Source organism: Harpia harpyja, chromosome 2 (genome assembly GCF_026419915.1).
Source record: "Harpia harpyja isolate bHarHar1 chromosome 2, bHarHar1 primary haplotype, whole genome shotgun sequence".
NCBI lineage: Eukaryota > Metazoa > Chordata > Aves > Accipitriformes > Accipitridae > Harpia > Harpia harpyja.
In genome coordinates, this window is record NC_068941.1 from 36,155,852 (window position 1) to 36,181,448 (window position 25,597).

A 25,597-nucleotide genomic window follows, 5' to 3' on the forward strand; every position below is an offset into this window, starting at 1 on the left:
TCCACTAATGCAATTCCGGTTCACAGGAAAACACAACTCTGCGCTTTTTTTCCCCTGTATTACACAAGTTACAGCAATTACAGCAGTCAATCTTGAGGAATCAGAAGCCCAGTGTGCTGTCTTGATGAAACCTGACCACTTTCTTCTTTTTATTGCAATACTGCAGGAGGTCCTCCAGCTCGAGCGGCAGATGGGTGGGCAGCTTTTGGAGGAGCCCAAAGCTTTGCATTTCAAGGGAAGCACCCACAACCTCCGCCTGTCCATTCACGACATTGCCCACTCTCTCTGGAAGAGCAAACTGCTGGCTAAATACCAGGTGAGCATCACAAACCATTCACATTGGATCCTAGCAGTGACGCTTAAAGAAATACAGTGACACACAGGGGTGTTTGTTTAAAAAACACCCAGTGCCAGGTTGCAGTACTGTGAACATTTTTTTCCCTGGACCATTTGCAGTAACAGTGGTATGGAGCCCATGGTCTCTGGTCATATAGCATCTGCACCCTGGTCCCACGTCCTTCCCTTGCTATACTTTTTTTTTGCTTTCCTCTTGCAGGAAATTCCATTTTACCACATCTGGAGTGGATGCCAGAGGAGCCTGCACTGCACCTTCACGCTGGAAAGGTTCAGCCTGAATACCCTGGAGCTGGTATGCAAACTCTGCGTGCGGCAGGTTGAAGGAGAAGGGCAGATCTTCCAGCTCAACTGCTCTGTCTCAGAGGTAAATGACATTGGTGCACTTCTCTATCCAACTACAGGAACATGGGAGGGTTAAGGAGGTATATCCTTTCCCATTGCTACCTGTTTAGTGCTTCCCATTTTCCTCCTGACTGCTGGGATGGACATAAGGGATGGATTAAGTTGTTGCTTTGTATCTCCTGTTGCATTTTCCTTCAGTTTCTCTCATCTGGAAGGGAGTGTCCCCCCTTCAAGGGAGGGAGGAGGGCAGCTATGGTCTCCCTGCTAGTGCCGCCTTTCTGAGCCTTATGTGGAGGACTTCTTTTCCCGCCACTCCCTAATGCATCTTGCAAAGCACTGCATGGTCCTTTTTCCTGGCAGTCCACAAGACCATCACCCCCAACATTTCCCTGGAGAGGGAGGAAGGAGAATAGGAAAATGTCATCGCCATATGTTTGCATGAGCCACTCCACTCTGATCCCACATAATAACTGCTGTGCAAGAGGGAATATCAGATAGTCTAGTTGCAATAGACTTCTCAGATTTTGCTACTGCTACAAATCCTGACTATTATCTTCAACAATTTTTCTTTTGACGGCTGACATTTTCCAATAGAAAAATGATCATAAGTTTTGGAACAGTTTTGCTGACGCCATGTAGCACCTGGAGAATTTTCACTCCTTGGGGCAGTCAAGCTTAGGGCTGAGACCAAACTACACGTTCAGGTGTGAAGTGGCGTTGCCTTCAGTGAATGTGCTGGTGGCTTTTGTGCCTGGTAACCTTGGTGGCTATGAAGAGCAGGCTCTTGGGCAGCAATCACTGCTGGCTGACTTGAGGAAGGGCTGGGAGACCACAGACAAAACTTACTTGTGCTGTAGGGCCCTGACAGTGTCTGCCATTACCCATAACATCTGCTTGGTTATTGGGTGTAAAGTTACATATTCAGCTGGGGACTACACAGCATTAAAGACAGATGGTAAAACAAGTATCATAAACAATTATTGTAATAAGTGCTGCATTGAGGTAATCTCTAATTTAACCTCGCAGAGAAAAGAAAGAACTGAGAGTAACTTTAATGAAATGCAAGTATACACTATAATCATCTTCAGCTGCTTGTGCGTAATAGGGCCTGGTAATGGATTCAGAGGGAACAGGATAATATTCTTGTCTTGTGCTGTGATCCCATCCATCAGGGATGAATAGAGGGAGGGAATAATACCGCTGCTATCAAGGCTGCCTACTGCAAAATTGCTCCTCCTGGTTGACATGGAGTGATGTTCCTGAGCCCAAGTGAGGGGCAGGAGGACCTTGGGCTGCTAAGGGCTGGCATACAGGGTTGTGTCAACTTTGTTACTACAAAAAAACCTAAAACTCAGCTGGTTTGATGACAGAAGTTACCTGGAAATGTAATAACAGCAACCTGGAAACCAATGTGTATGCCTCTAGAGGCATAAGAGGAAGGGGTTGTTGTGATAAAGACACCAGACCAGGCATCAGGAAACCTTAGCTGTGGTTCCTCACACTTTCCTCTGATGACTAACTAGGCCATGTAAGGGTGTGGTTTTGTCCCTGCTTTGAGACAGTGTCTGGTTTGGTTTGCTCCTGGTGATTTCAAATTGCGTACATTATTCTCTTCTTGTGGGGGAGGCAGGCAGCTAGTGGTTAGGCATTGCAGGACCATGCTGGTGCCTTTCTTCTGCCTCTCTGCCTCTGTCAACCTGTGGTAAAAATACAGTAAGACAGTTTCCTGCATCCTCCCTTTATGGGCTTTCTTTTTTCTCCCCTGTAAAAGATGTAAAACTTCTGCAGATTAAACTGTCTTATTCTGGCTTTATACAGTGTCTTCCACTGGGATTTCAAAAATACAAATGCAATGAGTGCCAAAACATGCAAATTCGTGAGGCAAGAGGAAGAATGAGATAAAGGTCTCCCACTGTTTGTTTTTGAAGCCCCCTTTTTATCTTGTCCTGTCAGTACTCACCCGAAAGAGCCCCAGGGCACCGCGGCAGATACCTGGGCTCCCTCTGCACCCATCCCGGTGCACCTGGGGCAGCAGGTCACCTCGAGAGCCAGGGCAGCACTGGTTCAATGTGTCGCTTATGTCCCTTGGCCCAGACTAAAAAGGGAAGGTTGTGTGTCTGTGATGCCACCAGTCACCACTCTACAGCTGCTGCCAGGCAGTTTGAGGACAGTAGCTCGTTGCCTGAAGTGGTGGGGTTGGGGTGGACGGTCTGTGATGCAGGGCCTTGGTGCCCAGGTAGGGATGCCGCATTTGGCACTGCTTTGGGCATGTTCACTGAGGACATTACCGTGTGGCGTAAACCTTCCTTGGTTAGAAATTTCACTGATTGCCTAAAATGCCATTTCTTAAAAAAAAAAAAAAAAATGCAAATAAAGGCATATTTATAGAGTGGAAGAGAATTAGTTGTTGTGGATAAATGAGTGGAGTCAAAAGAGGCTTAATTCTGTTCATTGCTCACAGATACTGGCTCTCCCCTTTCCATCTCTGCATACATTTTGGGGGGGGGAACCACAGACTGCGCTGTCGTGGTTTAACCCAGCTGGTAACTAAGCACCATGCAGACACTTGCTCACTCCCCTCCCACCCGGTGGGATGGGGGAGAGAATCAGGGAAAAAAAAGGCAAAATTTGTGGGTTGAGTTAAGAACAGTTTAGTGGAACAGAAAGGAAAAAACTAACAATGATAATAACAACAATAATAAAATGACAATAATAATAATAAAAGAATTGGAATATACAAAACAAGCGATGCACAATGCAATTGCACACCACCCACCAACCAGTGCCCAGTTAGTTCCCGAGCCACCCCCCCAGCCCCACTCCCCCAGTTTATATACTGGGCATGATATCACATGGTATGGAATACCCCTTTGGCCACTTTGGGTCAGCTGCCCTGGCTGTGTCCCCTCCCAATTTCTTGTGCCCCTCCAGCCTTCTTGCATGAGAAGCTGGAAAATCCCTGACTTGGTCTAAACATTACTTAGCAACAACTGAAAACGTCAGTGTGTTATCAACATTCTTCTCATACTGAACCCAAAACATAGCACTGTACCAGCTACTAGGAAGACAATTAACTCTATCCCAGCCGAAACCAGGACATGCGCGTAACTGAGCATCACCAGCGAGCTCCCTGGGGGATTTGCGATGGCAGCTTAAGCCAGGCACTACCTGGTTTTGAGACAGTTTCAGGTTTTACAGGGCCTTCCCAGCAGCCAGCTTGATACAAAGGAACAAGACAGCTCACAGAGGAGAAAACAAACTGACATTTAACAAGGAGTCTTTTACACGGGTATTTCTGGCTGCCCAGGGCTGTGACCTGGGCAGAGGTGGAGATGAAGCAGCTCCCCTGTTTCTGCCAGCCCGGCCTCAGGCCTGTCATGCTGCAAAGGAGAGCAATTGAGAGGGCGGGTGAGAGGTGTGAAAGGAGACCCAGCCCTGCTTGACACTTTTTCCATCGCATGCTTTGCTAGCTGGAGGTGACAAGTGCTGCGCCTGGGAGGAGCGTCCCCACTGCATGCTCAGGCAGCCAGTCGGCATCGATGGGGTTTGGTGGGGCTTTCAGCTGCCCTGCAGCACCTCGTTGTTCCTAAGCAAACCCAACCATACAAATTGACCATACCCTTGTCCTACCAGCTACTGAGCCCCTCTTTCTACCTATCTGTGGATGCCAAATCCTTCCAGGCCAAGAAAGAGATCAAATCCTTGCCCAGAAGAGCCAATCTCTTGTTATTCCCAGCAGGGCCACATTACAGCTGTGTCACGGGGAGCCTCCCAGCTGGGAGACCACATCAGAGAGCATCAACCCTGTACCCACAGGGGACAGGCTGGCTTTGGAGGTGACTTTCCCCTTGAAACACTGCTGCCACTGCCTTTGAGTGCAGTGCTGGTCATGGGCAGGAGGGCGACGGCCACCCACTGAGCACACGCACTCCATGTATCTCCAGCACAGACTTAAAGCCGCATGAAAATGAGGGATCAGCTTGTGGGCTGGGGCGGTATTAACCAACCTTCCGTGGTCCGCCCAGCATCGGAGGCTTCAGAGAGTATGGGTGCTGCCAAAGGGATGTCAGCAGCGTGAGCCCAGTGCTGGCTGCATGTGGGGTGGGGAGCTTGGGGGGCTTCTGGGAAGGGGCTCCTGCTAGCCAAGCTGGAAAAGCCCTGTTCTGCCCTAGTAGTAGCAATTTGCTCTGAAATGTGTCAAAAAGTGCCTGGTCTTTCATTATTTCCAGTAGGTAAGTGATTAATTAAGCTGGGCTCAATTTTGTCCAGCCATAGTAATCTTCACCCTTAAAGAAAAAAAAAAAAAAGAAAAAGAAAAACAAAAATCTGCTGTCTACCCAAAATCAGTTATAAATATTTCTTTTTCAGCTGATTAACATAAACGCTTGATTAGCAGAGGGCTGCTCTCCCTCTAATGCAAGTAAAAGCACTGAGTCTCAGAGGATACACTTCTACAATCAGCTCTGCACTCAGTAACAAAACTGCTGTATTTTTTTTTTTTTTTTCCTTGCTTTCTTTCCAACCTCAGGAACCTACTGGCATTGATTATCCTCCTATGGACTCAGCAGGCACCATCACCACCATAGTAGGGCCCAGCGCTTTCAGCATCCCCCTCCCAATAAGGCAGAAGCTGTGCAGCAGCCTGGATGCACCCCAGACCAGGGGCCATGACTGGCGGATGCTGGCCCACAAGCTCAAACTGGACAGGTAAGCGAGGCTGCCTATGCGTTGTCGGGCGGCAAAGCCCCCCCCCGGGAGGTATGTGCAAAAGGGTCCTGGTGAAGATGAGTGACAGCAGATGTGTCTACGGACTGGTCAGACTGACTGCACAGGAGATGAGCATCTTGCCGGCACCAGCAATGGGGATGGGCTGAAATCATACAAATTCAGGTAGCCTTCATGCAGCTCAAAAAAATGAGTTTCCATTTGGCTTGTTGCAGGTACCTAAATTATTTTGCTACGAAATCAAGTCCCACCGGGGTGATCCTGGATCTCTGGGAAGCCCAGAATTTCCCTGATGGCAACCTGAGCATGCTGGCGGCGGTTCTTGAAGAAATGGGAAGACACGAAACCATTGTTTCTTTGGCAGCAGAAGGAAATTACTGATGCAGCCTTGGCGTGAACAGGAAGGACAGACGCAGGGAGCGGTAATGCCCTGTTATTACAAACGAGAATTGAAACGAAAACCCAGACCAATGAGTTAGTTACACAAGAGACATTTCAGAGAAGAAAGCAAGCAAACAAACAACAACAACAAAAAAACCAGCCCTGACCTTCACACGTGCTCTCCTTGTACATTATCACAGGATCTAAAAGAAATCATGCAAACTTGTACCTTGAAAATATAAATCAACCTAATGTTCCTCTCGGCTTGGCTGTACACTGCTTGGTACAGGATTTTACAGTTTCCTAGGAAACGCTTTTTATTGCTATCCAGATATATGGATAAACTTTCTTAACAATCCCAGTTTCTATGGATGTTGTTTACATCAAATTCTGGACAGGGGTAAGGAGACTGTCCATGGCTCTTTATATTTTTTGTTTAAAGCCATTCTAGACAAAGCTATGGACAGTTGGTTGTGGCTATTTCAGCTTATTGGTTTCTGGTGAATTCAGATTTTGGCTACAATTCTGCACATCGATTGTCTCACAATGATCCTCCTGTCATTGTTCTGTTTCCTAGACCTACTTGTTAAAAAAAAAAAAAAAAGCAAGAAAATCAGAGCTTAAGAGGTGTGCATCTGGAAAGCAGGTACTCTGGGTGCTAAGCAGGAACACACGTAACGTCCCCTTCCTTCCCCAATCAAGTCCCACTGAGCCTGTGTGGAGAATAGCTGTAGGACAGTAGGGAATGTAGGATTGGAGTTAATTTTCAATTCACAATGTAACAACACCCTTTCTACCCCTTTGCAATACGAGGGGGCCAGATACGCAATTCAGAGTGGTTTGGGGAAGAAAAAGAAACCCAGAAAAAAATAAAAAAGAGAAGTTGCTATGATAATTATTTACTAATTAGTATCTAGTGCAAGGACTATATTGATTATTATTATTATTATTATTATTATTATTATTATTACCATTATTACTTCATTTCTAATTTTGTCAGCAGCAGAATTATTCCTGGTTTTATGGAACCTGTTGTCCCCTTCCTGAAGGTCTTCTAGGACATGTCCCTTGATATGCTGTCTGTCCTTCCCTTCTCCAGCCATCGTGCTCCTCCTCCAAAGTCCTCTGCTAGCCCACACAGGTTGCTCACCTCATGTTAGCATTGCTGTGCTTTGTGCCCGATGCAAAGGTGGTATAAACTGGTGACGCTCCGCTGAAGTAACTGATCTGCACCTGCAAAGGTTGCAACCCAGCACCCCTCCCTAGGATGTTTTGCACCACCTTGGTGCCTCCAGGTTGCTCCAAGAAGTAATCCTGTGCCAAGTGACAGTGGCTATGAACCACTGACGCCTCCCAGTCCAAATACACGTAGACCACTGGTTCAGGAGCACGGGTGTAAGCATGTGGAGGCACTGACATCGACCACCTGATGTGTACATCCAAGGTGGGCCTCCGTATGTCTTGTGTTGCTTTGAAGTGGTCTGAGAGCCAGCAGCTCCAGTTAGCTTCCCGCAGAGCTGCAGGTACTTGCTCTTACTGAAACCCACTGCTTCCCATAACGTTTGTGGTGGTCAGGGCTACTGGGAGTCCTCTGCTGGGACATTTCTGGGTGAGATGCACTCGGTGGCTCTCCACAGGTATTCCCAGGCTTGCTGCAGCCAGGGAAGCCTCTGCTGCGTAGGCCAGTGTAGGGCAACGGGGTGAAGTCGAAATCCCGTGTACTGCGGTTTGCTGCCTTCTCAGCACTCCCTCTGCCGCCGGCACCTGGGCAGGGCGGTGCAGGTCCTTGCTGGCTGACCAGGGGGACCTTTGTCCCTCTCAGCCATGTCCCTCTTGGCCACCACAAACAGGTGAAGTGGGAACTTGGCAAAAGGAGCGAACTCTTGCTTTTTTGGTTGTCACTGCAAATGTTATTTTATTTTCTGCTCAGTGAAAAGACTGACTCTTTGGTACATGACAGCACATAGGACCGCAGTAGTTTTACTGCCAGGTTTGTCTGTTCTCTACTTCTGGTGCAAAAAAGGCTTTCTTCCCCAGCCTGGCCGCTCCAGGTTTCCAGCCAGGCCCTGGTTATTGCTGTCGTGCACACATGCATGTCCCTGCCCACGCACGTATTCCCACTCCGTGTGCTTCCCAAGACCGGAGTTGGTTTGTTTTCTTTTGTGTTTTTTGGTTTTGTTTTCCCCCAAGGCTTTCCAGATTGCACCTTTAAAGGTAACTTTGAAAATGTCATTGGTCAAAATGAAAGGAAAATTTCATCTGACCTTTTTCCCATTTGACATTTTCATAGGCTTGGGACTTTTTGTTTTTAATTTCTCAGCTCCCTGACACCAGCAGGGTTTTGACTGACCACTGGACAGCAATCACAAAGCGCTCCCTTCCTCGTAAGAGGTAACCCGGCAGTTTGCAAACCAGCATTTCAGTCAAAACCAGAGACCAGAGGACATACATTTTAACTTTCAACATCTGTCTTCATTTTGCCACATAAACCCCACCTTCTCTTACTATGGAGATGCCAAGGGCATCCTTTCAACAACAAACCATCTTCTTTTTCACCTTGGGCATCTGATGCAGCCCATTGCAATGCTAATGGAAATCTTGCTTTGAGCTTCAGGAGGCTTTGACTGGGGCAACCAGCTCTGCCCTTTCCCTATGTTTTTTACTCACCTTGGAGCTCTAAAATGGCTCTTAAAAGATAGGGCTCAGCTTTTCTCCCTCCTGTGCCATCTTCAGGTGTAACCAGTTGTATTTAGTTCATGCTTCTTCACCCTTCCTGTGTGACTCCTCTTCCAAGGCAGGTGCATGAGCTGAACTGTCCTTTGGCCCCTTCCCCTTTTCAGCTCAGTCTTTGTTAGCCGATGCCCAGGCTCACTGGGACTCCCAGCTCTCAGCTTTTGCTTTTTTGGACAGCGCGTGCACCCTTCTCACCGCGGCCTTGCCAGAAAGTGTATCATAGTTATCTGTATCACTATGAGTTGACGCTCCTTTTGCCAGCTCTCTGACCTAGCCCCCGATGCCTCCCTCAAGAAAAACAGATGAGCATCTTTCTTAAAGTATTCTGGGTCATTTTCCTTTTACAGTGTCAGTGTAAAGGGGATTTATTGAGAGGAAAGGGCATGCTCTGATTAAGAGGAGCATCCACAGAGGTGGATGGAGGTCAAGAACTTCACTGCCAGCTAGGGCAGCGGCATCACCATTGCTGGGAGGTGGAGCTGCTCTTCTTCCACCCCAACTGCTCAGAAACCCCTCGCTTGCTCCAAGCACGGGCTAGACAATTTCTCCAGACCCTGCTCCACCAGCCTTTGCAGGGTCCCAGTGCTGCACCATGCCAGCTGCCTCCGCCCTGACAGGGCAGGGAGAAGCAGGGACTGCCGGGCACGGGGAAGTTTCCTCCACAGAGCTACACCTCATCCCAGCAGCTCCGCACTCGTGCTTTGCCACCGCTACTAATGACAGCTCCCACCTCACATGACACTCCCCCTGCATTAATTTTGCTCAGTGTTTTTTTCTTTTTTCCAAGGGGTACAGCAGTGGCAGGGTGCGTGGCTGGGGAGAGGGCTCTGGCACAGGCTGGTGGTACGGATTCCCTCGGCATCCCCCATCCTGCTGCCCCAAGGAGGGAGGGTGGGAAGCAAGGGTGGCCAGATCTGCTCGGGAATATCATTTTTGGTGGGAGAAAAACCAGCAGCAGTCCCTCCACCTGGCTTGCGTGGACACAGTGCCATCTCGTGGGGCTGAGCCCTTGCTCCAACATGCTGCCGCCGCTACAGCGAGAAACATCACTCGGGAAAAGGCTTTCCCGTGGGGCAGCTCTTGAAAGTGGCAAATAAGTTTGGCAGACAGAACCGACCCTTAAAAGTTGTTGTAACATTTTATGTCAGGTGAGCACATCTGCTTTTAAAAAAAAAAATGGCTGCAGGCTTCTTATCCTCCAGTTATTACTACTTTTTGAAATGCTTATCCTTTTAGTTGTCCACCTTCGGCTATGTGCTGCAGCAGTTTTGCTGCTCTTCACACCATCTCTTCATTACATGTTGATTGCTAGCGCTATAAATAATATATATATTATATAAATATATATGAAATATCTACTGACTTCAAGGAAAACCTCTCATTTCCGAGTAAGAAACACTATCAGAGGCAGTCCTTTTCACCTGAGTTTTTCTTCAGTTCTTCTTGTGTTGTGTTCTTGTAAAGGTGGCTGTCAGTGTATAGGGTAAGTTTGGGGTTTGGTTGGGTTTTTTCTGAATTTTCTGATCACAGCTGATCCATTGTATCTCCCTAAACAGTGCAAGACCTAAGTGCTGTTTTACTGAATCACGAAAGTTTTGAGGCAGTGAGGGTCTCTTCAGTCAAGAATTGCTTCCATGGGAGACCGAGATTCTTTTTTTTCCACATCACTGGCAGAAATGCAGACACTCATGAGACATGTTGGAGTCTGGGATGCCCACAGAGCAAAACATGTCTGTTCCTTGGGTTTCTTGCTATTTCTGTTGATTACATATAGAATAAATGTATTTACATGCTGTAAGTCCGTCATTGTGGACAGTGTCCTAATGTCTTGTATTGCTACCTACAATAGTTTCTTTTTGGTTCTCCTTTTCTTCTTGTTTTGGGGGGTGGGGGTATGGGGAAGGGAGGGGTGGGGGGGCCTTTAGACCATTGTATGCTCTAGCCAAGTAGTTACCACATCTCTGAGGTTAATTTTAAACAAGATGATACTGTTGAGGTTGGGGTTTTTTTTAATCTCATGTCCAGGGCACTTTGCAAACTATCTTACTAAGTGTTCAGAAGTCTTTTCAGGTATTACTCTGGCTCTCATCTGGCCACAAAGTAACTAATTGTTTGCAGGCTGGCTTACTTAATATCAGGCGGTGCAAAGATGCCAGTGGTTTGTGAATGGAAACCAAACCTTTGGCCCTTTTCCCACAAGGACTCCAATGAGGTATTGACTTTGGGGTCACCACCGCAGTCCGTTCCCAGCTTGTGTGTGAAACCTTGAGTTCATAAAATGAACTGCACTGCAGATTTTTAAATGCTGAAGCATGTATCTCGGACACCCTTTGAAGTGGGAATTTAACAGAAATGCAAAGTGTATGTGTGTATGTACATACAGACAGACAGGAGAAAATAAAGGACAACTGCTGCTGGAGGCCTTTAGCTCTGATGTTAGTTGTGAGCATCCTCTTATGACCAACTTTTGCTTGGGAAGGTGAAGGTCAAAATTCAGTGCTGCATCATCACTGCAAGGTCAAATAGGCAGTACATCGAGAGCCAACAGAGTAAAAACTGGCAAGGAATTAGAGTTGGACTTGAACCAAAGCCACAGAAATGAGCCCTCAAGTTTGGTAGGTCAAGATCCTTGCTTGAAATAGGAGCATTTAGTTTACTTACTTGTCCTTAAAGCTTGACACCTGCTCCCTGAAATCTGAAAATCCCTTTATCTGAAAGTCCTTTGATAAGCTCTGCCTGTACAAAAAAGCAGTGATAATCCAGAGTTCCCACAAACCTCCATCACTGAATAGGTATTTCACATTTTCTGTGATGCTGGTTAAATGTATTTAATAGTGGTTCAGTCTCCTTGACTGCTTACAGAGATGAATTGCTATATGTGTGCTGTACCCCGGGCCTGCCCTTTTCTCCAAAACCAACCCATGCCATGGCATGCGCGTAATTTCTGGATGCCTGTGAAGAAGTGGGATGTAATCGGGCAGAGCCCTCCCGCAGCGGTAAGGTGGCTCTCCGAGTACTGGCACTCCGGTCTCCAGCTGCCGGCTTGCAGCTGGTGGGACAATAGCCCCTAGATGAGAAAAGCTTGCGTGGCCCCAAGAGCTTCTTTGGCTGCTGCCAGCTGGCTCTTGCTACAGCTTGCCAGTAAATTTGGGAGCTTAAACAATACAAATAAAAAGCAAAATCAGTCTGGAAAGTAAAGAAAATTAGGAAGAAGGAGAAGCAAAACACTCTTCTCCCATAGATCTTGCAAGGCGCCTTGCAAAAACACCCCCCCAGCCATGAGCCAATAACCTACTTTGAAGCAGGGTGAGTAACACAACTGAGAGAGAGAAGTTTTGGCATTACCGTTTTGGCACATCTGTGTGGTAGACTTTTTTGCTAACACATGTTCCGTCTGTTAATGTTGAAGAGTGAAAAAAAAAAAAAGTTAAGATGGTACCTTTGGTACCTTTCCAAAGCAAAGAAGGAGGGCCCGCAGGAAATGAAACGTCTGCGCGACTTGGGCCGAGAGGGTGTATCACGTTTCTCCCTCCTCTTCCCATGTCTCAGCTGTGCCAGGGTTCATGGGATTTGTTTTCTTTACTATTCAGATCTGGATAAATATTTTGGTTTTGACTTCCCTATTGCTGTATCTTCTATGCAATTCCTTTTCTAAAGACTTACTACCAGAGAAGTGCTAGCCATTGCATTATTTGTATTGCTGTACAGTGGAGGTGTGGTTTACTAGTTCTGAGTGTGCCTCTTATCCCCCTCCCTTTTTCTCCTTCCCTCTGTTTGTAAATGCCTGCATTTATTCTGTCAGCCTGACATGTACAAAGTGTAAGAAAGAATTTTTAAACAGGTAATAAATTATATTTATAAGCAACTGGAAAAAAAAAAAATACACCACTACCTTGTGTTCAATTGTTTAGTTCCTGGAAGTTTGGAAGGAAAGAGGAGCCTTTTATTTAGTTTCTTTTTCAAAAAAAAATTACCTGCTCAGAAGGAAGGTTTCTGCACACAAGAACTCCTTGTGATGTAGTCTGCCTCATAAGATACCATTCATTCATGACACGCACATGCCCATGCAGGCTGTTTCATTGCACTTCGTAAATCCTCGTGCATCCCCATGGGGTTTTACCTCAGCAGCTACAGGAGGATTCACCCCAGACAGTTTTCCTCAGGTTTGCATTTCGTGGCCGCAGTCAAAGGTGGAGAAAAGCAACAGGCAAGAAAACGTGTCCTCAGCTGCTGAGTTCAGCTCCCCTCCCTGCATCCAGCCTTTTTGTTAGAGAGGGGAGCAGCCCACTGGTCTCGTCACAAATGCCTGGGAGGCAAACTAAATGCCACTTGGGCAAGGTGATTTTGTCCAGCAATACCTGCTTATGTCCGATTTAGCCAGGTGCATACAATGCCTGAACACTGAAGTTCACCCTTCTTGCACCCGCTCCCCACTGTCAGAGATGGTGGTTGCTTCTCACCTTAGCCCTGTTGTGCTCAGTATTAAATTTCTTGGGGTGCAAGAGGCAATTCCCCAGCACAGCCGTGCAGCTGCTTCTCCCAGCTGAGGTGTGGGGTGGCAGTGGGGAAACAGTCGTCTCTTACAGCCAGCTCCTTGTCAGCAGGTCAGGCCCAGGCTGAGGAGCTCATCCTGCCCGGGATGGAGGCGATACGGGGGCCTGTGCGCTGCCAAGGGCAGCACCATCCCATCCCAGCAGCACCATCCCGTCCTGTGCCATCCCAATCCCATGCCCTGGGGGTGCAGGGCTGCCTGTCGGCCCTCGGGCTCTCCGGCTGTGCCATGCCGAGGAACGCTCAGCCCTTGCCGTCTCATACGCCAGACCCGCAGCCTGCCAGCACGGCCACGCAACGTGCTCGCTCAGCGGCTCTCCCTGCAAGAGGCAAGTCAAGGTTAAGTCAAAGCCGAAGCATTCCGATAGTGTACGAAGCCAAAGAGCACACAGCCCAAAAGCCGAGAATGTGGCAACAAGTGCATTTGCCAGGTTTGCGAGTCCCTGCAGTCCAGCTGGAAAAGGGCAGACCTTTAAAAACCCATCCCCTTGGATTACAGCAAGCTTTTCTCAAGGTGTAAGGTAGCTTTATTTTATTTCCCCCCATTGCAATTTTTAATGCGAGCTACACGGTGGGCAGAAGACAACTGCTCAGGCTGTTCTCCCTGAGCACGGGACACCGCTGGCTTCTTTAACGCTCCGCAATGAAGTGTGTCAGTAACACAAGGCTCCTCCGTTTCCCTGGCTTCTCTGCTAAAACTGGGATGTAGGCAATATATGCCCACCGGCTCCTGTAATTTATTTGCACTTAACGGGCAGCAATTCTTTGCCGGAGGACGGGCACGGGCAGCCCCGCAGTACCAGCCCAGGCAGCTGTCCCTTGCAGCTACTGGGGATGGAGCTGGGGACTGGCAGGACTGGCAGGTTACTGAGCCAAGACCTGATGCCCCGAGTCCGGATGAAATACTGGGCATTGCTCAAGTACATCGAGCATGGCCCAGAGCTGCAGCCAAGCGCCAGTGACAGGTTTACTCCATCCAAAAGCCACTGGACCTTTGGCAACACGGAGGGAGAACTATTCTTTTTTTATTATTATTATTTCATTATTATCTTCCCCATAATAGGAAGAGGTAGATTATATATGAAGAGGACTTGGAGCTATGACGTGAAGGGAGGATCTGTATCCCAAGGGACACGAGGCATAACTTCTTCAATGGTAACTTTGGCCACCACGTGGTCCCACAGCTAAAGAGAGCTGAGCTGCGGGCAGGGCTGATTTCTGCAAAACTAAGATGCCCACTTTGGACACAGTGACTGCATTTAGATTTCCTGGTGTCTGTCTGCCTTTCCCTTTGCATACTTAGCTTTCACAGGAGACAAGCTCTTTTCTGTCCATACCACTATTCCCACCCTGTCTACATGTATTGCCGAACTCAAGTTTCCTTTGGTTTCCGACACCCCCATGGGTTGGGTCTGCCATAGCCTGCAGTCTTTGCATTGGCCAAGCAGTTCCCTCCTTATCTTCAGGGACTTTTCCTTCAGGTACCTCACCTTTAGCTGTTCTTCCTGAGACTCCTGGAAGTGTCTGCTCCAGTGCTTTTGTGTTTGAAGGTGGGACTGCAACTCTCCTTCCCAGGTCGTGAAAGGCATGGTTTGGCATGTTTCAGGAAGAAGCAGAGCTCTGGTTTTGGCAGGGGACAGTAGCACGACTCTGCCAACCTCAAATGGAAGCGAAACAGTGCCAGTGCTGCCTGCAGCTGCAGAAGATAGGGGTAGCCAAACCCAAGGCTAAATAGTAGCCATGCACGTAGCAAGGTGGAGAGGAAAGAAAATGAGAACAGAGTCTAGGACTGCCCAAAAAAAAGCCATACCTGGAAAGTTAGGGGAAAAAGCAAGCAGGATGGGGGGAACAGAGGGCAGCTGCAGAAACACCTATCTCAGCAGCATGCTGGAGAAGGTGCAGCTGAGACAGGCTGTGCTGAAGCACCGAATCGCCTTCAGCACCGTGCAGCCAAGGGGGGCAGAAACAGCCCCAAAACTATGGGATACAGTGACATGCCAGGGACAACGTGCAGCAAGCATGGGGCTTTCCCACCTAGACATGGCCTGGCCAAGGGATTGTGGAAATGCTGCTGGAGACTAACTGCAACGCTCCGCCATTGATCACAGATGGCCTGGGGCAAAGCAGGAGGGCTGCAGGGTCTGTGTTAGTCAGCGGTAAGATGCAGCTCAAGGAAAAAATGCTGTTTACACACTTCTCTGAAAATAACCGGCAAGGTAATTACATGTTAGGAAATGCTGAGCTGAATGCTGCGTGCTGCAACACAGCACTGCAGAACGAGAGGAGAGCTCAGGCCGTAAATACAAATACATACAAATCTCTCTATATATGTAGAGATACATACGCTCCAATGTCTCTCAGCATTAAGCAACGCCGCATTTCAGCTGATGCGGTGTATGTAGGCTGCAACTTTTTTTCTCCTGAAGCATGGGGCTGGAAAACCTAGCTTCAGTCTGTGCACAGATTACCTCCTGTGCCTTATGTGCTATTAAAAATAGTAGTCACAATTCATAAATATTTGGGGGAAATAAGGGAAGGGGGGGGGGGGGCTTACAAAAATTTTATGCGAATGCCAAATTTCTAAAGATTCACATAATCAGCCACAAAATGCGAGTGACTGCTCTATTAGTGATAACACTATTTTAATTACCATTTCTCTCTTCACCGAGTTGTGAAAGGGGTGATGCTTTTTTATGCCAGTGGAAACATATGCAACATCTTGCTGTTTACTTGTTTGCTCAGGAAAAATCTTATAAAAAAATAAATAAATACAGTGAGGCATGGTCAAAATAATCTAGCCAGTGAAATGAAACCCAAAGGTGGTGCTTTTCAAGCACATGAAAAATAAATAGAAGTAAAAGCAATCTCTTTCATGGGGAGATGGAAACAATTTTATTTGGGGGGAATGTTAAAACAACCATATACAATTTGAACAAATACAACGTAACACAGTTTGTTCCCCAGGTTTTCTAATTACAGTATTTACAGGTTTAATAAGGCACTGGTTCTCAAAAAAGAACACAAATTCGTTTCTTAGTCTTTACATTGTCAACCTTTTCTTTAACAGAAATAACTTTGTGCTAGAGAAAGGATAGCAGTTGCCAGATGGCATCTCTCCTCTTTTTGTTTTGGGTTTTTCCCCCCCCCTTCTTCTCCCACTTACCTATGCCATCTTACCTATGCCAATAAGTCACTAAACTAAGCTTCCTTTAGTGATTTACATTTGAAAATTGGATTTTCAGACCTGCGGGCACTGAAGCCACGATTATCTTCATCACCTACTTCCAAGCCCTCATTGATGTGCACTGTGAAACTACCAAAACCTGGAAGTGACATTAAAAGGCCACATCTGGCAAAATAAATGTACTAACCTGCAGTCACTGCACATGCCGAAACCATAATAATTACATGTTGAATGTTGCAGAAAGTCAGCCGTGCAAGTGGTAACTCGAATGTCACAGTGCTAGAACAAACGACTTCCACGCTTGCCTTAGGCTGTTTTCTGACTTTAGGAATATCCCCTTACAATAGCATCGATTACAGTGGGTAGGAGAATTGAGGGCAATATCTGGCCTTTTGAGTCTTCAGAGAAAATGGGCAGGCACTAGTTATACAACTGCAGACCCTTTGCTTTCTCAGAGTGTGTCTCCATATATATATATATATTTATTTTCCTATATAGCACCGTTGCAGTGATTTGTCATTTATGCATTTTCACAAATAAATATTATGTTTTATTTAGTGCTTTATCATCCATAATAGTTTACTCTTAATCCACATACTGGAGTTATTCCAGACTCTCAACTGAATATATATATATATATTTATATATATATATATAAAACACATAAACTTGAACATTTAACATACACACTTTATGTAACCTATCAATCAGTATCTTAGATCCCTTTCTTTTGGACCAAAAACTTAAGACTTGTTCAGAAAACCAGCAACTGGCCCTTTCTCTTGTAACACACTGACAGCAAGTGCCAGGGGCATTGTGTGCATCACGTCCACCAGCCAGCAAAGCACCCTCCAAAACATTTCTGGGGAGAGCCGTGATAATATTGAAAAAAAAAAAAAAATTAAAAAAACCCTCTATTTGAGGAAAGCAGATGTGAAAAAACACCTAAACATGGCAGGGAAGAGGCACCCCTGCTGCACGACCGCTTACCCGGGACCCACAGGGACCGGGCTCGGAGATGGGATTGACCGAGCCTGCCCTGACCGCTGCCAAAGTCAACGGTCCCATCCGTTTCGTCGGAGCCAAGAAACCCCTGTTCCTCGGGGCTGTGCTGGTTTTTATGAAAGGGCATGAAGGCAAAAGGAGTTAGAGTAGAAACCCTGTGGCTCCGTTCACCAAGACAAAAAGGTGAAGAGAGGCTGGGCTGTCCTCCTCATTTTGGGCCACAGATCTTCAAACCAAGGCAGCCAGAGAGAGGAGCAAACTCCGCTCTCAGCCATGCAAGCACGCTGTTTATTAAGGACAGAGGAAACCAGCATCGCCTCTCTTGGGGCCAGGGTTCAGTGTACTATAACCTCTCAGAGATTTTCTTTTTGTATTGCTCGGTATTTTTGGGTACAGGCAAGGAAACTGCACTGTGGAAAAAGCACTCTAATTAATGAAAATCCTCTGATTAGACTTTTTAACACCTACAATCATGGAGGTCTTGCTGGTTCTCTTGAACCTGTGCATTTTTCTCTGTTAGCTTGAAAGTATAAAATGGTAATTTTTCCAACTAGAAACACCTTCAGGGAGCTGTGAAGTTAAACCCCAATTATATACCTACCTACCACAAATAAATCAGTTTTGTCCAAAAAGGGAAAAAAGAAGCATTACAGAAATGCTGAGGCTAAATCCAGCATGGCAATTATTTCAGTTCTGAAATAGGCTTAGCATAATCAAAGCAGCATTTGTAAGGACTTATTTCAAAATTAAACTGAACACCACCTAGTGAAACAGGATATAGGCAGGCAAAAATTTTTAAAAAATAAAAGAAGGGTAAAAAAGGGCAAACCGGTAACTCCCATACAGCTCAGCTTTGATAACCTGATGAAGAACAGAGACCTTTCCAAAGAAAATACTTCACAGGGAATATTTCACCTCTCATTTCCCCTTCTGTAGTTTTAACATTGCAGCAACTGCTGCGGCCCCAGGAAGGAGGAATGGGGAAAGATGGTAAATATGTTTCCCATTTCTCTTCTCCCCTAAAAGCTCCTTTTGCTGGAAACCACGATGCTACGGAGCCCCAGCTTGGCGGCAGAGCCTGTCACTACCGTGCAGTGGCTCCCAGAGGCATGAAGGCTGCTGGAAGGACACTCCAAAGAGTAAGGCAAACGAAGCTTGAGCCAAATTGTTTGGTTTGGGGTGCCTCTCGCTACAGCAGGAGAAGGGCTGGAGGCACCTGCCCACTGCCGGCCCCCGTGCCCAGCTCTCACCGCCCACCCAAGTCCCACGCTCCTTCCCTGTTGGCTTCCTACTGTGGCCAGGAGGCACCAGGTCTCCTTACGCTTAAAGAAAAATGATTGCCACCCCACAAACGGGGATTCTTTGAGGTTTTTCACTTTCCCTAAAAAAAGGGAACACAGATTTTTTTTTTTTTTTCCTGTGGTTGTAGATGGATACCTCACTTTTACACAGATCGAAGAGCAAGTGAATAATTTTTTTCTCACAAGGAAATTCCTCTTACTCAGTGGTTGTGTATGTAGGTCACAGCAGTTTCAAATTCACCAGCGAATCCAAATGTGTACTTCACTTCCACTCACACACAAAATACTTCATTTTGCAGTAGGGGGAAAGAAAGGAAAAAAAAAAAAAGCCGAGAAAAGGGGCACTTGTTTATCATCCTGGTACCATACCCCATCAGATTTCCTGGAAACATGAAGAGCTTCTTCAAACAAGTCATGCCGAACCATACTCATACAGCTCCCGATTATCTTAAGCAAAGCACGACCTCCCCTGGGACAAGTCACCCACAGGAACCCAGCCAGCTGTGCTAACGATGGCAGGGATGTAACTGGGCTCCATCTCTATACTATGAGAACCGCTTGCACGTGCAGGCAAGTCATCTCCGCAGGTAGACGGCTTTCAAGACGGTTTCCATTACAGCTCCTCTGAGCTGCACAGACCCACTGACCTTTTTTTAAATGCTGGAGTGCAATAGTCTCTTTATAAATGAAAAAGTCGCTTTGCTTTCACTTTCAGCACAGTTTCCTCCAATTATTTTTTTTCAATGTAACAATATACATCTTTTTTACTTCTAACCAAAAGTTTTATTTTCATAAAATTTAAAGCAGTATCTTTTTAAACAGTCAAAATAATAATAATAACAATAATAATAATAAAATAATAAGTGGCTTTCACAGAAAGCAACATGCATAATCTTAAACCAGTTACTAAAACTGTATTTCCCCGTGTAAACAAGGGCAGACAAGCCTCTTCCAATCTTGTATGTCAAAATTCAGCCGATTTTTGCAAAGGGTAGTCTCCTCAAAAGCTGTCAAACGAACCTACAGCTGCTCTTAAGCATGACTGCATTCAAGATACTTATTAGCGAAGACTTTTGATACCTCTTCAGGACTTCTGCCTGCACGAGAGAGTCCGTTTTAATGGGCCTTCACAAGAACTGCCTCTGGCCGAGTCAGAGTTTAATGTCCTGCGACTCTGACATTTTGGCAAGTGTTTTCTTGACCCGCAGGGCTGTGAGCCGGGAGGCGGGGTTGTGAGCCCAGCACTCCATCATCAGCTTCCCCATCTGCCGTAAGCACTGCGAAGAGAAATGCGAGAGAAAGTCCCACCTGGGTCAGTGAAAGAGGAGACTGCAGTTGGTGGCAATGCCAAAAAACTGAAGGGAAAAGGTCTTTTCTAAGGGCAGCCAAAAAAAAGACAACGTGCTGGCTGGTATCACTTTTCAAGAGCTTTTGTTTTCTGTATATTAAGGAGAGTTCTTCAAACATGGCAATTACTCTTATAATTTATGACAAGTTATAGTCTAGACTTGGCTGTACGCTCAACAAAAGCGCTTTTCTTCTTTCCCCTTCCCCAAATCCACACAGCCTGACCTGTACAAGCGTGACTCTGTACAGCGAGCCCTTTGCTCTACAAATTCAGTGGAATTCGTTTTCCTCAGCCAGCGACTGGCCCCCGGGGTACAGCCCAGGGTCAGCACGCACCCACAGCTCCTGCCCAGCCGCCCTCCCTGGAAAGCCACCTGTGAGCACCCGGCTCAGCTCTGCCCTGTCCCGCTCCATCCCCTGCTCGCTTCCAAAACATAGTCAGACCCTCCTCCAGCTCCCAGCAACAACTCTCTTGCTGCCAGCGTCTCAGCATTGCCTTTGACATCCTGGAAAAGAAGCATACATCCTGGCCTATGTCTACCACCTTCTTCCAAACATGAAGCACCACGTAAGCCATCACAGCCGGGTGATGACCCTGTCAGCCTACGGATTTACGCTGGCTGAAGATTTGCTTGCCACAATAGGAAAAGAGAAGTTTACCATCTCACCCAACTTGCTTTCCATTTTCATGAGGCTCCTGGCCCAGAAGCAGTGCAGACTCTCAAAGGCATTAAGCATAAACAACACCAGCAGTTAGCTGCGAGGTTAGACCAGCCTAATGCATTTCAGATTAATGCCAATTTTTATAAACGAGTTTTGGTGATACGCATGGTTTTATTCACTAACAAGTTTGCCTCTCATTGCTAGAATGCCTGAAGTGGGATTACTGATGATGCTAACCAGTTAATCAAGAACAGTTATTTCAACAAGCCCCCCCTGATCCTTGATACGTGTGGTAGCAGACCAAACACACACCGCGTGCCACCACACAAAAGCCCTTCCCAGGATCAATACTAACAGTGCTTCCTCCAGTATTTCCACTCCCGGTCTGAAGTCTCAGAGGGATTTGGCTAGGGAGGGGATGAGGCAGGTAAGTCTCAGTTAGATCTTCGCACACTGGCTGTTGCACAAGTCCTCGAGCTTCCCAGGGAGGTTGTTTTATTATTCCCTCACATTCCCAAATTGCCTACATCTCATGCCACCTAAATCTTTCATCTACCTGCAGAATATTCATCTACACACTGCTATTCCCAAATGGCAGCTGTCTTCTGCGATGGTAGAAAACTTTACAGCATTAAACTGTACCAATTAACGTGATTAATGACCCTTCCTCCATAGCATCTCGAGAGCAGTTAGCAGGTTTGCCTGCGGTACCTCAACTGCTTGACTCTGATCCCATGAACACAACTTTGCTTCGTTACAGATGCTCAGCAGAGAGAGTTCAGATTCTCCCCCAGCCCTCTCACCTCCTCGTTTTATTCTGGAAAGCATTTTCTGGATCCTGCGTCTCCTCTGAAAAGCCATACCTGTAGCTCTGTTTGCTAAAATGCAGAGAGGTACATGAGCACTGTTTTCTGTAAGATGTAAAGGGGCGAACGATCGGTGCTCCTCGGTGCAGCCCAGCTGCTGTGGTCAGTACTATTGCATATCAATACCATAAGTGTGCAACTTAGTATCTTGTGCTCATATTAGCGTAAAATCATGGTAAAGTCGTGTTTCCAAGCCTGCACACCCATGATCACAAAAAAGCTGTATGCTTATTTCATTTCAAAGAGATAGGAGATACTTCCTTCTTTAAAAAAAAAAAAAGAAAAGGTTGGAATTACAGCCCACACATGACGCTGAAGCAGCTGCCAGTACACCAAGTATGCTGCCGCTGCACTATACACTACAAAATAATCTCTCTTTCAAAATTTTTGGCTAGCCACTGATTTAATGCTATTAATGCTGGGAGTGGAAAGCAAAATGAGTGCAAGAGGAAAACAGAGAGACTAAGAAGGTCTGAGCACAGCCTGCTATCGCTGTGGGACCTGGTAGACAGCACACAAGGAATCCACTTGCAAATATCGTAGGCTATGGCCTCTGGGGTTCTGAAACCTTCAGTGGGGATATCCAAGAAGGTCGTGCTCCTTCCCAAGCCCTGTTACGCTGTGACTGGTGCGAGTGCCAGTGGTAAAGCTCCTCCTCGCTCAAAATGATTCAGAACTGGGTCAATCTCACTCACTCACTCTGATTAAAAACACAGGCTGCATTTTAAGAGGGATGATACCTCATCACTGCTCCATCTGTTGGGAAATGAAGGGCGTAGTCTCTTGATGCACACAATCTCCCGCATGTCCTCATACGAGGGGTCGCTGGGTACAAGGTCATGGTACGGAAGCTGGTATTCTTCAACTATTCCTGAAAGAAGCAATTAGTTGTCCATCACTGGCAGAAGACACCTTCCACTACCCTCTTCCCCTCTCATTTTATAACAGATTGACCATACTGTTCAACAATTATATGTACTTCTCCTTAAAAGGACATTCCTGCCCTAGAAGTTTATTCCACAGTCAAGTTCCAATGCAACCATTGCTGTGTAAAGACTGGTTGGGTATCTTAATCCGAAAGCATAGCTACTTGCCTGGTGAGACAATTTCTACCACTGCTGTCCAGTCCAGCAATCTCCAGTAAGTTATCACAGAAAGAACTATTAGCATAGGGCCTGTATCAGAGTAATTTGGCAGAGAATTAACCTTGAATTAGGTGTCCTTCTTATCAGTGGACCTGGTATATATTAAAGAGCATTTCTGTGCCTTTTCAGAACATGGCAAGGTACCGTTCTTTGAGCACAGCAACAATGACAGCAATATTACAAATTTTACATCACATCATTGCAATACACTTTACCAATTTGTAAACACAGGCATCACGTTTCTCATCAGTGAAATTCAGCTCCTCTAGGGTAAGCATGGAGCGAGCATTCAGCACAATACTGCAGGCTTTAAAGACCCATAAAGTCTGGTGAAGGTAGCATAGACCCGAGAGAGACATGCTGTACTCTTACTTGCCACCAATCTGGCACGTAATGGCTGCCAAGTCATTTCTCTGCATTTAACTTTCCTCAGTGGCAAAATAGAGGTAATAACACCCATCATTTTTTGCACTGCACTGAGCTCTACATGCAGAAAGCACACATAGCCTACGTGTATGAGGATGGATCTATGCCCCGAGTCTGCAGCTGGCTGCATTGCTTTACCTTTGCTGTCCTCACGCTTGAATGCCTGATATCAGAAGGAAATGAAGCACATCACTGGTATGACAACGATGTAATAAGTGCCACTTGCCTCTGTTTTTTTTCTACTTGTCTTGTAAACAGATTATTTCTTTTAAATAGTGGCACAGCATACCCCCAAATTGTTTGTCCTCCTCCTCCTAACTCTAACAAAATGAAGAAATCACTATTGTCTTTCTGCTAAAATAGCTGAATACCCCCAGTCCAGCAAAAATGTGTTGCCATTGGAAAAGGCCCCCAAATGAGTTCTGTATTCCTTCTTCAGTGCAGGCATCTGCTGCCTTCAAACGAGCCGTTAAAATACAGTCTAAATCTTTGCTGTTGAAATAGCACTGGCTGATGCTTTAAAATAAGTTTCAAGAAGAGAACAGATATTAAGAGAGTTACCTGTATGGTTTATCCACATTTGTTTATTACAGTAAAAACAATTACCCAGAGAAAAGGATGTAATGGAAGATTTGGGTTATAAATGGGATTCACTGACACAATTAAAAGCAATCTCCCAGGTTTTACCTCCTGAAACACATCTCCTTGCTATCTCCCAAAGGATGAGTCCAAAACTGTACATATCAGCCATGATGTACGACTGAAAGTGATTTCTATTCAAGCTTTCATCCAGCACCTCAGGAGGCATATAGCGTTTTGTTCCTACACGGGTATTTGGAGGTATGTCTACCTCATTTGTATCACTAAAAGAAAAAGAAGGGGAAGAAAAAAAGGCATCAAACATGCAATAAAGTGGCTGGAAAAGAAAAGCAATTTAAATGGGAGAAGTACTAAATTCACACCACATCCATTCTCAAACAAGGTCAAAAGTAATGCATAATCTTAATGGAACAATTCTTACAAGGAAAGCCTCTTAGTGTGAAGGCAACCCTCCTTAAAAGACTGACCCGCCTGAGGCTATGTTAAGCATTCAAATGCAGAACCACAATGGAGATAAGTCTCAACAGGGATGCTGTAACATTTGCGAGATTTCATTAGCATTAGCCTGAGCTCTAATGCTGGCGATAACAATCAAATCTTCATTAAATGCTGTTTTCTTAACATACTCCACTACCTAATGCTTTAGTCTTAGCAATTAATGGAGGACACTAAATAGCTGGGGCAGTATCACTTAGCTGTATCAAATCAGATCTGCAAGGAAGATGAGTATACCTATTTTTTGTGCATGCATTATGTTTGTCCAACCTTTACACATCAAGATGTGTAAACATACAGATGTAAATGTGCAAAAAAATCTAAACAAATGTGTCACACCTCACACATTGACCAGAAGAGACAACGTATATCTAACAGGAAGCAAATTCCTATTAATTACGTGACTGGATTTATTTTTTTTTTCTTATTAACTCAAATTCAGCTGTATCAGTTTCAATGTTTTTAAAAGTTTAATATATGGCATATATTGTGGTTTGTTTAGAAAGGTCTGTTTCCCTTTCCCCACCTTCAAAATGTAAACATTTTAAATGTGATGGATGCAACAAAATCTCACAGAATAATTATACAACTTCTGTAATTTTTTTCACCTACAGCAATTTTCTTCACCTACAGTTACGAAAATGACAAAAAAAGCCAAGCCTGAGGTACAACCAGTCACCTACACAGTCATTAAATCATACATATGCCAGTAGCATTTCTGTATGCCTCCAAGAATGTAACATAAATCTAGTGACCTGCACTGTCTTCCAATATTTCAAATAAAATGAGAAATGCAGAGAACTTTACTAAACTCATTAGCTTCAGCAGAGCACACCCCTTTCAACTGCTTTTTTCTGTTCCTGGTCATTGCCTGAGAAATGCTGTCTAAGGAAGGATTCAGTATGAACACAAGCTGAGTATGTAACGTAAATTCCATTTGGACTGTGACGAATACATATTTCACCTTCTTTTATAGCGACACTTGGTAGTTCCTAGTTCCTCTCAGTTCATTCCTAAGCAGTGTGCTCCTCTGTACTTGACAGGCAAGGTATATCTGCAAAGGGTGAATTTCTTCCCCAAAACTTCTACAGCAAATAGTGTATTTCCAAGTTGTTGTTTTCTAGGCCGCTGTTCCTCAAAGTAAAAATATTCCTTCTCATCTCCTAAACAAAGGTCAGGTTCATAAAGGAAAAGCCTCACCAAGAAACCTGGTAGATAAGTGAATGGCAAGAAGAGCACATAAAAACTGCCTTTCCTTACACTCTGAATAATTTCAGTTCAAGATTTGTACAGAATTCTTAAAATCTTTTTTGATACTTCAGGGATTGCATGGTTTCAAAGCTGACCTCTGAAAAGGAAACCTTCAGTCTATGGCCAGATTTCTGTGTGCAGAAAAATCAGAGACTTCCTAACTCATGTCTCCACCAGCAGGACCAGTGCCGAGAGCTCAAGCTCCTTTTGAATGGAGCTGTCAGA

General features: G+C 45.7%; 2 protein-coding genes across 4 annotated transcripts in view; one reads left to right on the forward strand and one right to left on the reverse strand.

Annotated features, from left to right (window-relative positions):
* The window catches only part of UNC5C (unc-5 netrin receptor C), a 270,802-nt gene extending 258,399 nt beyond the window's left edge, over window positions 1-12,403 (forward strand). For both annotated transcript variants that reach the window (XM_052776063.1, XM_052776053.1), the window contains 4 exons: window positions 167-316; window positions 557-721; window positions 5,228-5,406; window positions 5,640-12,403. In XM_052776063.1, the coding sequence (XP_052632023.1) occupies window positions 167-316; window positions 557-721; window positions 5,228-5,406; window positions 5,640-5,805 (660 nt within the window). In that variant the 3' untranslated portion in view covers window positions 5,806-12,403. The remainder of the gene's footprint in view (window positions 1-166; window positions 317-556; window positions 722-5,227; window positions 5,407-5,639) is intronic.
* Window positions 12,404-16,230: 3,827 nt separating this feature from the next.
* BMPR1B (bone morphogenetic protein receptor type 1B) overlaps window positions 16,231-25,597 on the reverse strand; it is a 259,184-nt gene continuing 249,817 nt past the window's right edge. For both annotated transcript variants that reach the window (XM_052776085.1, XM_052776076.1), the window contains 3 exons: window positions 23,714-23,889; window positions 22,196-22,326; window positions 16,231-19,856 (listed from right to left, as the gene is read on the reverse strand). In XM_052776085.1, coding sequence (XP_052632045.1) covers window positions 19,731-19,856; window positions 22,196-22,326; window positions 23,714-23,889 — 433 coding nt within the window. In that variant the 3' untranslated portion in view covers window positions 16,231-19,730. The remainder of the gene's footprint in view (window positions 19,857-22,195; window positions 22,327-23,713; window positions 23,890-25,597) is intronic.